Source organism: Egretta garzetta, unplaced genomic scaffold (assembly GCF_000687185.1).
Source record: "Egretta garzetta isolate BGI_Z169 unplaced genomic scaffold, ASM68718v1 scaffold8, whole genome shotgun sequence".
In the NCBI taxonomy this organism is placed as follows: domain Eukaryota; kingdom Metazoa; phylum Chordata; class Aves; order Pelecaniformes; family Ardeidae; genus Egretta; species Egretta garzetta.
Genome location: NW_009260407.1, coordinates 2590008 through 2604732, shown reverse-complemented (window position 1 = coordinate 2604732; position 14725 = coordinate 2590008). Strand labels below are relative to the sequence as shown.

The window sequence follows — 14725 nt, the reverse complement described above, 5'->3', positions numbered from 1 at the left end:
GCAGGTTTTTGCTTAGTGCTTATATTTCCACTTCAGTATCTTTTCTGTTACTGTAAAGATTGTGTGGTTGTTGCCACACCAATCCCCTCTCTTTCCTTTTCTCACTGCCTTCTTTTGGCAAGCCTACCTTCTCAAATTTAATCCTTTTATTGAATTTTTACACTTGGTTAACTCTCAAAGACATATTCCAAACAAAGTATTTTTGCTTAGTGCTTATATTTCCACTTCAGTATCTTTTCTGTTACTGTAAAGATTGTGTGGTTGTTGCCACACCAATCCCCTCTCTTTCCTTTTCTCACTGCCTTCTTTTGGCAAGCCTACCTTCTCAAATTTAATCCTTTTATTGAATTTTTACACTTGGTTAACTCTCAAAGACATATTCCAAACAAAGTATAAATAAGTAAATGCAAGAACATTAAAAAAAAAACACCAAAAAAAAAAAAAGAAAAATTGTTTGCAAATTACCCTCAGCTTGAAAAAAAGGTATATTTCTCACTTCAGCAGACTTCACCCCACTGGCAGCAACACATCTGCTTCATTCCAGAGGAGAACGGTTTGTTCATCCATTGGAGGGTCACGGTTACTTCATCCAGGAAAAGGAGACTGATTTAGTACTTAGAAGAAGGCGCTGGTAGCCAAGAGCCAACCTAAATATACCAAGGTGGTCATGGTAACTAGAGTAATGGACCACGTGCATACTCTTAATCTGTCTCAGTCTCAAAATCCTGTGACCTGCAGTGCTACTAAATGTCTTCTGGCAAAAAATGCTGTTATATGTTCCAGGGTTACTGCTTCCAGCTACCTACCGTTGTCCTCTGCCAGAGACCAACGCTCCCTGGAACAATGGACAAAACAGAGCATGCACTTACTGAAAATCCAACACATTCTATTAAATTGCCAGTGAGCTGAGTTGGGGACCTCCTGACTCATGAGCAGAAGTTTCATCTGAACGACTGGTTTGCAAGAGGGGTCACCACTGGCTGAAGGTTTGACACCACCACTGTATTGACATTAGTAGTTCTGCCACTGCCTAACAGGAAAACTTAAGTTGTGCTGCCTCACAACCAAGCCAATATAAGCACAGAATCAGTCACTAGAGCTCAGCTGATGGGCAATAATTTGTTATTCCACAATTCTTTACTAATATGCCTGACTCCTCAGTAAGGCCAGCTTCATATACCTGGTTTTGGGGTTCCACGTTAAGAGCTGTAATAAAGCTTACTAATTTGTTAAGCACTCAAGAAGTCTTTTGCAGAAATATGCTACAGCTGTGCAAAATGTTCTTATTACAGCCTAAGAACTGAAACAAGACCATTCAAGGAATTTGGAGCATGGCCCTTTCTCTGCCCACTGTGAGCTGAGCATCCCTCAAAAGCTTCACCAGAATATAGCTCCTTAAACATGGATTGTAGTGCTTCATCTCAATGACCTCCAATTCTTCATGCCTTATAACAGTAATGTTTTGTGCTGAAATAGACACTGTCCTGTTAGAATATTTCATTCTCATTTAGCATGTCCCAAGAAATAGAAAGCCTCATGTTCCCAGCCTTGCCACCACGTTCAGGTAAGTGAAACTGAGAGGAGAAATAATAACCAGAGATCAAAAATGATAAGAAATAGAGATAATATGTTCTTTCAGTTTTACTAATCTTGCATGTCTTGAAATGGAAAGACCTTTAAAACTTTATGGTTTCTATCACAACTGTTTCTTTTCAAAATTCATCTTCCAAAAAATTCTCTTTCATGTTAAATTTCAGTGAGTTAAAAAACTGATTACCTTACAGTTACCTTTTCTGACAGTTTTCAAGTGTCCGATGACAAAATACACATTTTAAGTAAGACCACTGCATTTGGGGGTACAATTCAGGGGAGAATTTTATCAGTTTTTAAAGGAATTAATTGACTGCATCATCAATACTTATATATTGCAAATGGTAAAAATCTGCTTGTTACGTTGCAGCAAAGCTGCTATTTACAGAGGAAACAATATGGAATTACAATGATGAGATCTGTGACAGCCAGGCTTTCGGCGTGATGCCTGCCTGAGGCAATCCAGTGTTGCGGAAAAGAAATCTATGGAGGAAGATCTGCAAAGGCAGCGGAGCTCAAAGATAAACCTTGAGGAAGCATGGGTGGGAGGAGAAAAGGCCAAAAGGTGGCTTAGGGTGCCTGAGAGAATTTACAGCCAATTAGAAGAATATTTTGGAGTTGCAGGTAAAGGAGGCTCCTGGAATGGAGAAAAGCACCTCAAGAGGCAAAGCAAGGAGGGAGAGGAGCTGATGAAAGTGAAGGACAATGACAGGACAAGTAATGACAGTGAAGAATACACTTAGGCTGGTCATTAAAAGGTTTCTAATGCAAGAGAAATGAGGTATTTTCAAACGTAGTACCTAAGGCAGAGTGTCCTGGTCTGTTAAAACTGTAAAGCGATGAACAAGACGATATTATGTACTGTGTGAAACAGCAGCAGCTAGACTCTGTGTCCCAGGAACTTCTCTCCAATGCCACATTCCCATGAAGAAAAATCACATAGGAAGAAAGAAAAGCGTGGTATATACTAACCCCAATTACTATTTATCACCTATTCTTCCTTTTCATGTTCTTGGCTCCTTTCACAGCCTGTTAATCCCAACTTTTTGCCTTGCTGAAAAGACTTCTCTTCTGACAGACTGCCTTGGAGTAGTCGAACCCCTCATATCAAATGAATGAATCACTAAAGAGATGTCAGATTTCCATCATGATATCGTGTGGTTACAAGACTATGAGAGCAGTCCCGAATACCACAATATTTGGAAGCAGATGTACTTACGACCATCCACTGTCTTTGCCTCCAGGTGCACAAGATCAGGCTCTCTACTGGACCCCATCATAGACCTGTAAAAGACAGATTGATACAAAGGCGTTAAAAACAACAGATACCATGGATGTTCGAGATATTAATTCCACAGGAGATCCTGTTTAGCTGGACCTAAACTCAGGCTCACAAGTAAGAACTGATCATCTTGAAAGCATTTTGGAGTTTTCCCTAGAATAAACTTGAAAATTTGAAAGAAATTCTACCATTTTATCAAATCAACGCCATTGTACTTATGAGTTCTTTAGTTCTCACCCCTTTACTTCACTTCTTTCCACCTGAAGACTTGTTTCTGTGCTCATTGGCGCCTGACATTTTAATGTGTCTCCTGGTTTGGTCAGAAGGATGCATTTCAGTTTCAGAAGACTTTAATTGATGGGATAATAGTGTTTGCCAGCATACTAATTATAGCTGTTCCTTTATATTGGACATTTTATGCACATTTGCTTAATTGACACTTTTAATGATCAATATTCCCTCATTAATTAAGAAATTTTAAAAACCCATTTCATCCTGAGACATTTTATCACTTCTGATCTAATAAAAACAGTGTTCCATTAATAAAGGAAATGTCAGATTGACTCAGAAAATGACTGTGTGTTCACTCTGAAGTAACAAGCAACAACATAAAGACATTGAGCACAGCAAATAAGGGGTTTATGGACTCAAGCTTTGCATCCATTGTGGAAGTTCCCCTGGACTGGCACTGCTGGCCTCAACAACTCCCTGGGACGGTCCAAATGGCCAGTGGTTTGATGGGCAGTCTGAATTGCAGCAGTACTGACTGCAGGTATGTGCCAATCCCATTGTACAGCAGCCGCAGCAGTGCTTCCGACAATCAGCCTTGTTTCTGGCCTTGGTCCTATCATCCAAGTCATAACCCTGGATTAAGGCTAAGGGTTAAACAACCAGTTTCTTGTTAGCTGCCTGATCTCCTCCAAGTTAATAGATGCATGAAGAAAGAGAAACGTTCATTTCCAGTGATAGACAAATTAGATGCTGTTCTGTTCAAAGCCTCATTATTTTTCAGGAAATCAAAAGTGAGGTTCAAACAGTGATTTAGACCTTAATTCAGTTCCCACTGACTGCAATCAGAGGCAGCTCCAGCCCTTAATCATCATGCACATTAACTAATAACCATTATAAAAATGTTAACAATAACAAGACTATTTGTGTCCTGATTAATCCTTAGCTCTGCTTGACAAAGTCTGTAACAATTCTCTAGCTAGAAAGGGGTTGGATTTTTTGTTCTCCTTTGCTAGGGACTGGAATTTCAGAAAAGACTCTGAGCCAGCATTGCTTTTACCTCTTCACCATTTTTAATATCATTTATAGCAAAGTCTTTTTCTCCTAAACATTCAACTTCCATTTAAAATCTCTGCTTCCCGGTAATTGACACCAAGTGGGTGGGAAGGGAGTACTTTCCTAGGGCATTTTTCCTTTTCCTGCTATCATCAGCAGATTTACGGCCAAAACGCTGGGCCTGTTAGTTACAATTCAGTTCTAGATAGATAGATGCCAGTGACAAACACCTCTAAAACACTGCAGAAGGACTAAGCTTGTAATTTGGCATATCTCCTTTTTAGTCTTGTTTATTCAACTGGGCTTTAAGCACACCTGGAACTGGGATATTGCAGAAGACACAGGACAACTTTGTCAGTGCATTCCTCCTCCCGGCCTCACGCAGTCCCACAGGGTTTTGAACTCTCCAAAAAAACAAGGATTATATCCCACCAATTTGAACACTTTGTCATAAAACAATGGTATTCATCCAGCAAAGTACATGCCCTAGTTAAAGCCTGTGAGTCTACAGTCAAGTGCTTTTTGAGTTTCCTTTTCACAGTGCTATTCCGACCCCAAGGAACACCTCTATTGCACCTTCTCAGGCAAAGGCAGTTAATTCAGAATGAGACATCTCACTGATGGATGGGATGGGATTGTCACTGTTGTTTTCACTTGTGATATGAGCCATAATTTATATCAAACTCTTAAATGTCTTAAGAGCAGCATATAAATATCTGGACCCACCAAGCCCTGAAAGTTAGAAGGCTACAGCTGTAGTGACCTGCATATCACTGTCTCACGCTACGACAGCCAGTTGTTGGGACTGCAGAAGCTTCAATTCAAGGTAGAATTAAGTCATCAATTGTCCCAAGGATGTACAGAACAAGGATAGTTGAAACATGACTGGTGATAAACATTATTCATCTACTCAAGGGCTTCCTTTCTTTTGATATCTCCTAACCCCTGCGAATAAGAAATGTGATGACAAATGAAGATGAAAACTAAGGCCCAGAGAATCTAAGGGAGTTCCTAAAGTCAAACAGGACATCCGAGGTAGAGGCAAGAACCGTATCCAGGTCTTCTTATCTGCAAGATCTTTCTTCCTACCTTAGAAAATACACGTTTCATTGCTTTGATATATAACAGGCTTCAACTACTTGTGACAGCGCAAGGCCATAGTCAGGCCCATAATATTAACTGATAACATGAACAAGCAGTTGCAAAGGACAGGCAAAATACAAATACATTTCTGCTCAAATAAATATTAGCTGTACACAGCTGACACGCAGAAACATATCACTCCTGTCTGGGTTCTGCTGAGAGCTTACTGACCAGAAATTTTTAATGTGACATCTTCTTGTACCATGCTATCTTGTTCCATGGTTGCCCTGTGATATTTCTCTATACATCCCTCCATACTACCTGAAAAGACATGTAAATACTCATCTTACCCAGTTGGGTATCTATACACTATAGATATTTAACTCTGAGCTAATCACACTCAACTCTCTTTGTAGGCAGTGAGGAGAAACAGGCAGTTTTGCACCATGGATCATCTGAACAGTGTTAGATATGACTTCATGAGAAGACAAACTTTATCCAAGAAAGGGCCATTTCTCTCCATTGAATATAAGATGTCTGGACACCTACACTACAGACACTCACATGTGATCACACAAAGGTCCCAAAGGAGGTAACACAACAGACCTTATTACCTACATTTAAAAACATGCATTATAGATAAACTATAGAATGTAAGTAAAGGGGAAGGAGAATGTCCTGGGCCACCTTCTCTCTGGGAGAGTAATGTTTTATATAGCTTACATCAGCTGTATTATTTACTACATGGCATGTAAAAGCCAGGAGACGTTCTGAAATGCCATATTGACCACAATGAGCATATACAGGAGATAAATACCATGCTCTGAGTTGCACCACACCTAAGAACACACACTCTGTAGGAAGACAGACATCTCCTTTTACATGCAGAGGACAATCAGTTCTTAAAGCATCTACTGGAAACAAGGTGTTAGGAACTCTGGAATATCATCAGAAAACTTAAATTTTTAGTATGTCAACCAGATCTATCACAACACTACTGAGCATGCGACTATGCTAGTAGTGGGTTTTCTTGGCTTTTTCATTTGGTCGGGGGAAAAAAGGATCATCCCTAGAAGCTGAGGAGGACAATGTACTTCTACAAGCCTGAGTATTATTAAGTAACAGTGTTAAAGCCCATGGCATCAATAAGAAACAAAATGAATAAACCTAACTGATTACAAAGGAATTGCAGTCCTGACTGATGACAGGATTTGAAGGTTCTTATACCAAAGCTAAAGGGATCAATAAATACAAGCCTCACACATGGAAGAAAGAAACTATGTACTGGATTTGCCCTAGATAACAGCAAAGCCTCAAATGCAGTGTTCCTAGCTTGGTAAAACTGCCTGCTCTATGTCATTATATTTTGTGCACATCGTCAGTGCAACCTGGTGAACACATGCTTCACAAGTTAAACAAGGAAAAGTGCTGCGCAATCATTAATTTATAAACCAAGCACCCTGCAAAGAATGGGGGTACAGATAAACAACACTCTGGGACCCACTCAGTTACCGATTTCTCTCAGAAATTTCTCTAAAAATAAACGACTGTCCAAAATTTTGCCCTATTCTGAGCAACTTGTTAGCTATGCCTGCAGCTTTCTTCTCATATTTCTCAATTCTGTTCTTCCCTTTCAGCATCTGTTCCCAAAGACCAATCACTCATATATTCATAACTTTTTTTCTTGCCATGGTCTATGTTTTCACTTTATGGTAAAATGCCAGCATGCCCTTTGTCCGTCCCTTTAATCTCAGGCTTTCTGTAATACTCCCTGAAACGTCAGTACACCAGGGATATGCTTGCAGTACTTTATGCTGAACGGTGCCTACTGTATTTTTGTGATTAGCTTTTTGTGTTTTGTTGGTATAATTGTCCGGATGGTTTGAAAAAAGAAAAGAGAAAAAAAAAAAAAAAAGACAAAAAAAACTTCTGAGAAAATGAGGATTTAAAAAAGCCAAGGGGAGTGCAAGGCAGTGACCCCACTGCCCGTACACAGAAGATGCTCACATTATGAAAAATGTAAAACCCCCACAGCCCTATTAGAAAGTTGCTTCCTAAAATTTTAATCACCATCAAGCCTGCTAAGTTGTCATCTAGACTTGAGAGCTTCACAAATCGATATCAGTGGCTGCAGTGCAGTAATTGCTCTGAATGCAGATTCTACATCCACCGTGAGAAGTGGCACAGGGAAAAGACCCCTAATCATCCCCTGGTTTAGAACTAGGCTGAACTAAACAAAGGCAGCCTGGCACTGCCCATTGCACAGCAAATGCTAGTTGGCATATTTCTGTAGTGACCAACCCCTCGCCATCTCTCGGTCTGAAACATTTCTAAAACCTTGGCTTCCTTGGCCTGTCAGCTCTTCTGAGCCAAGGAAATTCAATAGAGACCCTGTTATCCTAGGGTTTCCACCTCTTCTATCTTTTTTCATTTCTAGGGACAAAAGCAATTGTTTATGGATGCTGGGAACTGATGAAGCTTGCAAGGCAGTCAGACCACTCAGAACTGCAAAAAGGCATCATTGTGAAGATAGCAAAAGCTTCCACTTGGTGTACTTAATTTCAACTACCATTTTTCATAAACAAAGAACTACAAACACCAGAGAATAAGGGCTCCATCTCAAGGGCTTGTGCATTCTGGAAAGTAGCTTTGGATGCCTTTGGTTTTGGACACTTGACTCCAGACAGTCACACCATATCTGGGACTACACACACAAGAAATTTGATGGCAAACTTTTCATATGTGTTCCTTGTATTATACATGCTCACAGCAGCCAAGATCAAAGGTCTTTTAAGCTAAGCAATAAAAAGACAACATTATTTTACAGAATCTTCAATGCAAATGTCCCAGAATGAAAGGCTGGAAGAACAGAAATGCTACTATACCCTTTTCACAGATAGAACCAGTGCAAATGTCATTCATTCTTTATATGGGGACAGAAATGTTATGCAGCTTTCCCACGCCTCTAGAGGAAATGCACAAGTGCAGAATCAGGACTCCTATAACCACCCCTCTCCTTCTTTTGGGAGGAAACAGGTATGTTTTGTTCATGCAGCAAAGGGTGGCAGATAAATGACATAACAGCGTGACTCTACTAAGGTGGCTGGACTGAGATCCACACAGCTCTGGCCATTTTGAGCTTATTGACACTGACTCAGAGTAGGCTAGAAGTGGCTGCAATGCAACACCAAACAGAAAAGTGACATATCAGTTGGAAAATCCAGTTTGACCCCTCATCATTAAATAGCTCATTTGCCTCCGTGCCCTCTCTTCCCCTTCCCGCAACCTGTCCCGATTCTCTTTCTGCACATTCAACTCGATCTGTATTCTGCAGATGACTTTGAGCTTAACGTTTTATTTATTTTGAGATGTCTCCTGACCTTCAGCATTCCTTCTTCCCAAGCCCAACTGGAGCACACCTCCATCTCCACATATACTGCGTTATACAGAAAGACTAATTAGCTGCAACAGACAGGTGGAAGAGAGAACATCCTCTCAGAGATCCTCATGCCAAAGTTGTCCTATGAACATAAATATTCTAACAAGCTTTATCCTGTCACAACAGAGCTATAAAGTTGCTCTGTTCAGCACATGATAATGGCTTTGTAATTCAATTATTGGTAGAATTTGCCTTTGGGGATTTATCTTCGTTTAGCCTCAGCACTCATGCGAATCCCTTATCGTAAATCTTGCCAATGCAAAACCAGCTCCCCCACTGCCTCTGGGACACATCCTGCCACTTCATGTTAAAAAACTGACAGCTTATTCCAACGTAGTGAATGGCAGGCTTTTGTTTTTATTTTAAAGGACAGAATGAAAACAACAACAGTGGATGACGTTCATGGTGTCCTCAGTTGCATCAATTTTTTGGTTCCACTGATGCTTCTGTAACACTCTAAATCCTAATTGCCATTCATAAAAATAGTAACATGCAGCACTGAACAGGGAGCTTTCCGTCCAAAGATACAAAAGTACTTGGCAATCAACCTTTAAGCAACCTTCCCTGCATGCTACTGATTTGTTCAAGACCTATGGAAAAGTACAAGACCAGCAGACCAAGTTAGAAATAGGGGTCGAACAAAATTTTGGTTCTCAGCTTTATAGATAAACTCCACTGATTAGTCAAGAGCAGAGGGACCTCATTGATTTGACCAAGATCACACAGTTGTTATGTGGCAGAGACAAAAATAGAGCCTGAGAGTCCTCCAGGCTCCTTTTTCTTTTACTACTATATTGACTCCATGAGGACTTTGCAGATACTCTCTGTTCCTCTTTTGCTTGCAGAGGTCAGTGAATCTGCCCCAGGGAGCTCAGTGTGGGAGGGAATTCTTGCGGTTTCTTTAGTTCAGTTCCTATTATGTGAAATTTTACAGATTTTACTATTCCTGGAACATACTTTAAAGATTGCTTTCTAGCTTTTACATCTCTTAACCATATTCTCTGACGTGTTTTAGAAACAAAGGGCCAGATTCCAGACAGACATAAATCAGCACTTCATTTCTTTATATCTGGCCAATAAATCTCCCCTGACAATAATCTAATTAGGTTTCCCTGCTACACCTCTGCAGTATTCTTTCCCACATTCACCAGTTAGATGAAATGATACAGTTTTGTGCAATTCAGCTGGCAGCCACTGGGCCAAATCCATCCTATGGTATGCTTTACTCAGCTTGTCACCTTTTCTCTAGAACCGATGGAAAATAGCAGTGCACTGGGTAAAGCCCAACTTCTCCTAGTTTTTGCCACCTCTCAACACTGACCCAGAGAAACAGGCAGCTGTTGCTGCTAACACTAAAATAGATGAGTAGGTAAATGGGAGTAGTGGTGTGATTTCAGGACGTGGGGAGTCACTTCTATTCTCACCATAATTTTTTACAACCCTAGAGCGGGATTATCCACAGCCTTCCAGCCCATGATGTCCCACACCCCACAGCTTTGAGGGCAGTAGCAAACCAAGCCTTCTCCCCTGCTGCAGAAAAAACCTCAGCCATCTGTGGGAAGCTCCAGAGAGGAAACTTGGCTAAAACTCTGAAATAGATGGATGTGAATTCTCAACAAGGTAAGCGTCTATTGCTGGAAACACTGGGTGGCAGGAATGTCTTATAATGAGGATCTAAACTAAGTGGATAAAATTCAGTTACCAGAATTAGATCCTGATTTTAAGATAGTCCTCCTGTCCTACACCTCTTTTTCATATATAACAAGAAACTTATGACATCATGCTGGCTTGAAGGGAGCGGAGGAGGAAGGTACCCTCTGGTTACAGCCCCTGAACTCAGCTCCCCAGCACAATAGACCAAACCTACTTGATTTACTGCTTCTCTGGTGGTACAGTCTAATAGGATCCCGGTTTCCCACTGTGTTAAGATGCATGTTTCTGGCGTCTTGCAGTGCTGTGGCCCGGTCGGTGTGCTCTGGAGGAGGCCAGGAAGTCATTTACAGCAAGAGCATAAAGTCAACTCTGGTAACACAGTATGCTGCTGCTCATTAAACATACAACAGAAAACAGTGAAACCTTCCTGACACAGATCTAGACAAATCCACAGCTGACTTTACTATGCAACTGCCTGACCCTCTCAAGGGCTGCCCTCTATAAGTGCAGACGGAGAAATCAGCTTCTCAGTCCAATACCCGTTGAAAACTGACCTGTTCCAGGGTCCCGCGTAGCACTGCAGGTGTCTGCTACGGAGTGACCCCTAAATCAAGATTTTGAACCTGGTACATGGATGTCTGCCTGCTTCTGCAGATCTCTAATGGGAGGAAGTGGATGATGGGAGAGAAGCCGAAGCTCATGGGAGCCTGTACTTATTTATAAAGTAACTCAATGATTTTTTAAGATAAATCATCTGAATTAGGAAAACCAAAGCACACCAATCTATGCATCAATCAGACCGGGGCCTCTCAGTCCCAAAAGACTTATTCAGGTGAATATACCTCTTCTCCCTATTCACAACTGGAGGACAAGACTCTAAGGGGAGGAAGGGGGCAAAGATAGGTAAATGGTCAAGATTCTATCCAGTTATGACTTTTAGGAGAATGTTCAAGTTACTATTTTACCCCCCATCTTTAAAGTCCCCATGATAATCAAATAGGATTGAGAACACTTTTTCTCTCATGTGGTGGAACACTGCCAAACTAAGGATTTGGGACTGAAGAGTTATATTTTGCTCTCACAAATCTTGATTCGATTAAGAGTAACAAGTTCTCTCAAGAGACTACTGGGACCAGAGGATCTGGTTATTATAGACTCACAGGACCAGAGGGCTATCAACCTCTGCTGTGTGGCTTTGGGCGATTTTCTCAGCCTTTTCCAGGGAAGAAAGATATGTATTTTGGATCGCAGTTTCTTAAGAACTAAAACTTGTCATAAACCCAAAGATTCTAAATGAGCCTTTAACAGCAACAGAAAGAGGATGCTGCATGTCTTTTTTTCTGTCCTTGCTAACCCACATGGGGCTGGCAAGTTTGTATCTCTGGAAGTCAGACAGGAATAAAATCCTAATTCCCAAGATAAATCTGAGAGATTTCAGCCTCCATTTGTACCAAAAAGATAGAGCTACATCAGGGTCCAGCTGTCTGAGAACTGTAAGCAGAGGTTTACACTAAATCCATTGAAAAGCCGGTGGAATCTTTAGTGAACACTGCCAACTGAGAGTAGGCTTCCTTGTGTGCTGGCCGGGCAGGATGTAACACTGACCTTTCCGGTGAGAACACGGGAAAAGTCAGGGGCACTGAATGGTGACAAAGTGTTCTAATGTGCGTTACTCACCATCAGTAACGTTAGCAGCAGCAGCGCGGTAAGGGCCAAGGAAAGGCACAGCTGCAGATTCGCTCTTCACTCTGGTCCCTGGCAGTGTTGCTTGCCTGCAGCTCGTCTGTATCTTCAGGCTGGCAGCCATAAAGCTGCCTAAAAGTATTAGCAAGGTAATAGCAGCTTGTGTTATAGAGGCTCGGACCTTCAGTCTGACATTCTCCCAAAGCCAAATTTCAACTGGAAGCAAATGCGTGGTGTTCCAATTCAGAAAAGAAAAAAAGGAAAATGGAAACCAAGAAAAATTCACTACTGCTATTCCCTATCAGTCAGCTACTTAGTTCAGATCTCCTGAAAACTGCTATGGGTCCCTCTGGCACGTGCCCCTCTGGCATGTGCCCAACTCCACCGTGTTTAAGCTACAAAATACATATATTTTTAATTAAATTTCTAGTACACTTCCACTCATCTGGCATGGCCTGTGTGTTAGATCCAGTGGATGATTTTCTGGGCAGGCTGTCACAATGCCCTTTGCTTGGCATCTTCCCCATCAGCCTCCAGCAGTTGCCCTGCAGTGATTAAAAGGTCTTGTTCAGCAATACACAGCATCGTTTGTAAACAGCCCAGATACCATGCCATTTAAATTACCTCACCCACCTGGGTGGGCACGCAAATCTCACCAAGCCAAGATCTGACAAGAACACTGGGACACTTCGCCCAGCTTGCTCCAACTGCTTGAATATAATGAAGTTTTTAACAGGGCTTCAACACTTTTTCCCCTTGATTTTCAGCTCTTTCAGTTGCTCCAATGAACACAGTCAGAGCTTTTAAAATAAAGTCTCTAGCTTCCTCTGGAAAAGAAAATATATATACTCTATAATTCTACTCTGAAGATTAACTTTCTTTGCCATTGCTCATAAAAGAAACACAAATACAGCCCTATCTACTCATCTGTCCTCCCAGCTGATTACCAGTTTATCTTTTTCTCCCTTTCAGTGTGTGTACATATCTCTGTATTGTTTGAGGGGAAAGGTTGGTTGGCTGCTTTTTTACAATGTTTGCATCCATTTTATTCTCCTCCTCATACTGAGAAAAAAACCAAAACAGAGTAGAGACATAGCAGCTCCTCTTACCAAACTGACACATCTCCTGTATTTTCTTCAGGAAATCATTAATGTCATGGACACATGACCCTACTGGAAATGAGATATGCTATGACATGTTTTTTCTTCTAATCAGCCTGTTACACCTAGTGCATGGAAACCCCGAACAGTATTTTTTGCCTAATTAAGACAATCATCTTAGAATCATGGAATGGTTTGGGTTGGAATGGACCTTTAATAATCTAGTCTGACCCCATGCCATGGGCAGGGACATCTTTCATTGCATCTGGTTGTTCAAAGTGCCATCCATCTTGACCTTGAACACTTCCAGGGATGGGACATTCACAACTTATCTGGGCAAGTGTCTGACCACCCTCATAGAAAATAATTTCTTCCTTATATCTAATATAAACCCACCCTCTTTAAGTTTATTACCCCTTGTCCTATGTCTACAGTCCTTGCACCAGCAGAGTCTCTCAATTTTTCTTGTAAACCCTCTTTAAGTATTAAAAGGTCGCAATCAGGTCTCCCTGGAGCCTTCTTTTCTCCAGGCAGAACAATCCCAACTCTCTCAGCCTTTCCTCATAGGAGAGGTGGTTCCAGCCCTCTCATCATTAAAGCTCTCTGATCTTCTTGAAGTATGGAGTGGTATTTCTTTTGTATTTCTCCTACTTGCTTGTCTGGGCACAATACCCAAATAAGTTAAAAAAACCAACCAACCAAAAAAAACCCAAAAACAATAACACTGATACAGTTAATTATTATAATTTGATGATATAATTTGCTAGCTGGGCTAGCTATTGTTCATCTTATGTTAGTTTTTAAGACATTTTTATTATTTGGCCTTTTTCCTTCCTGCCCCCCCCACCTCCCCAAGTTTTTCAAGGTTAGGTTATGATTAGAACTGGCTGAGAATCTTCAAAAAATGTCTCATTTTGATTAAAATATCATTACATTGTGCAGACATTTTAATGAGCTGTTTAACCTTTTATTTTTATTTTTTTTAGGGCCAGCTCTAATTGTGATACTTTGACTTACTGACTTTCAGAAAATAATTTCTGGTTGAAGGCATGACTTGGTCTGAGGACTGGAATAAAAATCTAGCTTTTAATGAGCAATTTCTGCATATATATTTTGGCCATATTGAACTATATGCACTTTGACTAAGTTTTTTTGCAACTACTGGTCATGAATGTTTGGATTTGCAAGTCACAATGTATCACTGTTGAACTTTGCTTAGGTGACTGGACCACTTTAAAAAAAACAAGAAAAAAAGTAAAGTAATTCCCAACATGACTGATTCTCCAGTTGTGTTCACATTTGTATTCATGTTGAACTTTGCTTAGGTGACTGGACCACTTTAGAAAAAACAAGAAAAAAGTAAAGTAATTCCCAACATGACTGAGTCTCCAGTTGTGTTCACATTTGTATTCGCTACAAACCAGCATCTTTGCCAGCAAAATTCCACCATAAGAATGTATGTATGCTGAAAATCAGCAAGTATCACAAAAATAAACTCAGAAGTACTTAGAGAAAGCATTTATCCAACTCTTCTAGCTAGCATCTACTGCATTCTCTTCCCCTAATGCCAACTACATTAGTAAACACCATGCCATCAGCAATAAGCCACGT

The 14725-nt window shown here is 40.8% G+C and overlaps 1 protein-coding gene across 1 annotated transcript in view; it reads right to left on the bottom strand.

The window, feature by feature from the left end:
* SORCS1 (sortilin related VPS10 domain containing receptor 1) overlaps positions 1-14725 on the bottom strand; it is a 211034-nt gene that overhangs the window by 82780 nt on the left and 113529 nt on the right. Inside the window, exon 7 of the mRNA XM_035898973.1 lies at positions 2810-2874. Within this exon, the coding sequence (XP_035754866.1) occupies positions 2810-2874 (65 nt within the window). The remainder of the gene's footprint in view (positions 1-2809; positions 2875-14725) is intronic.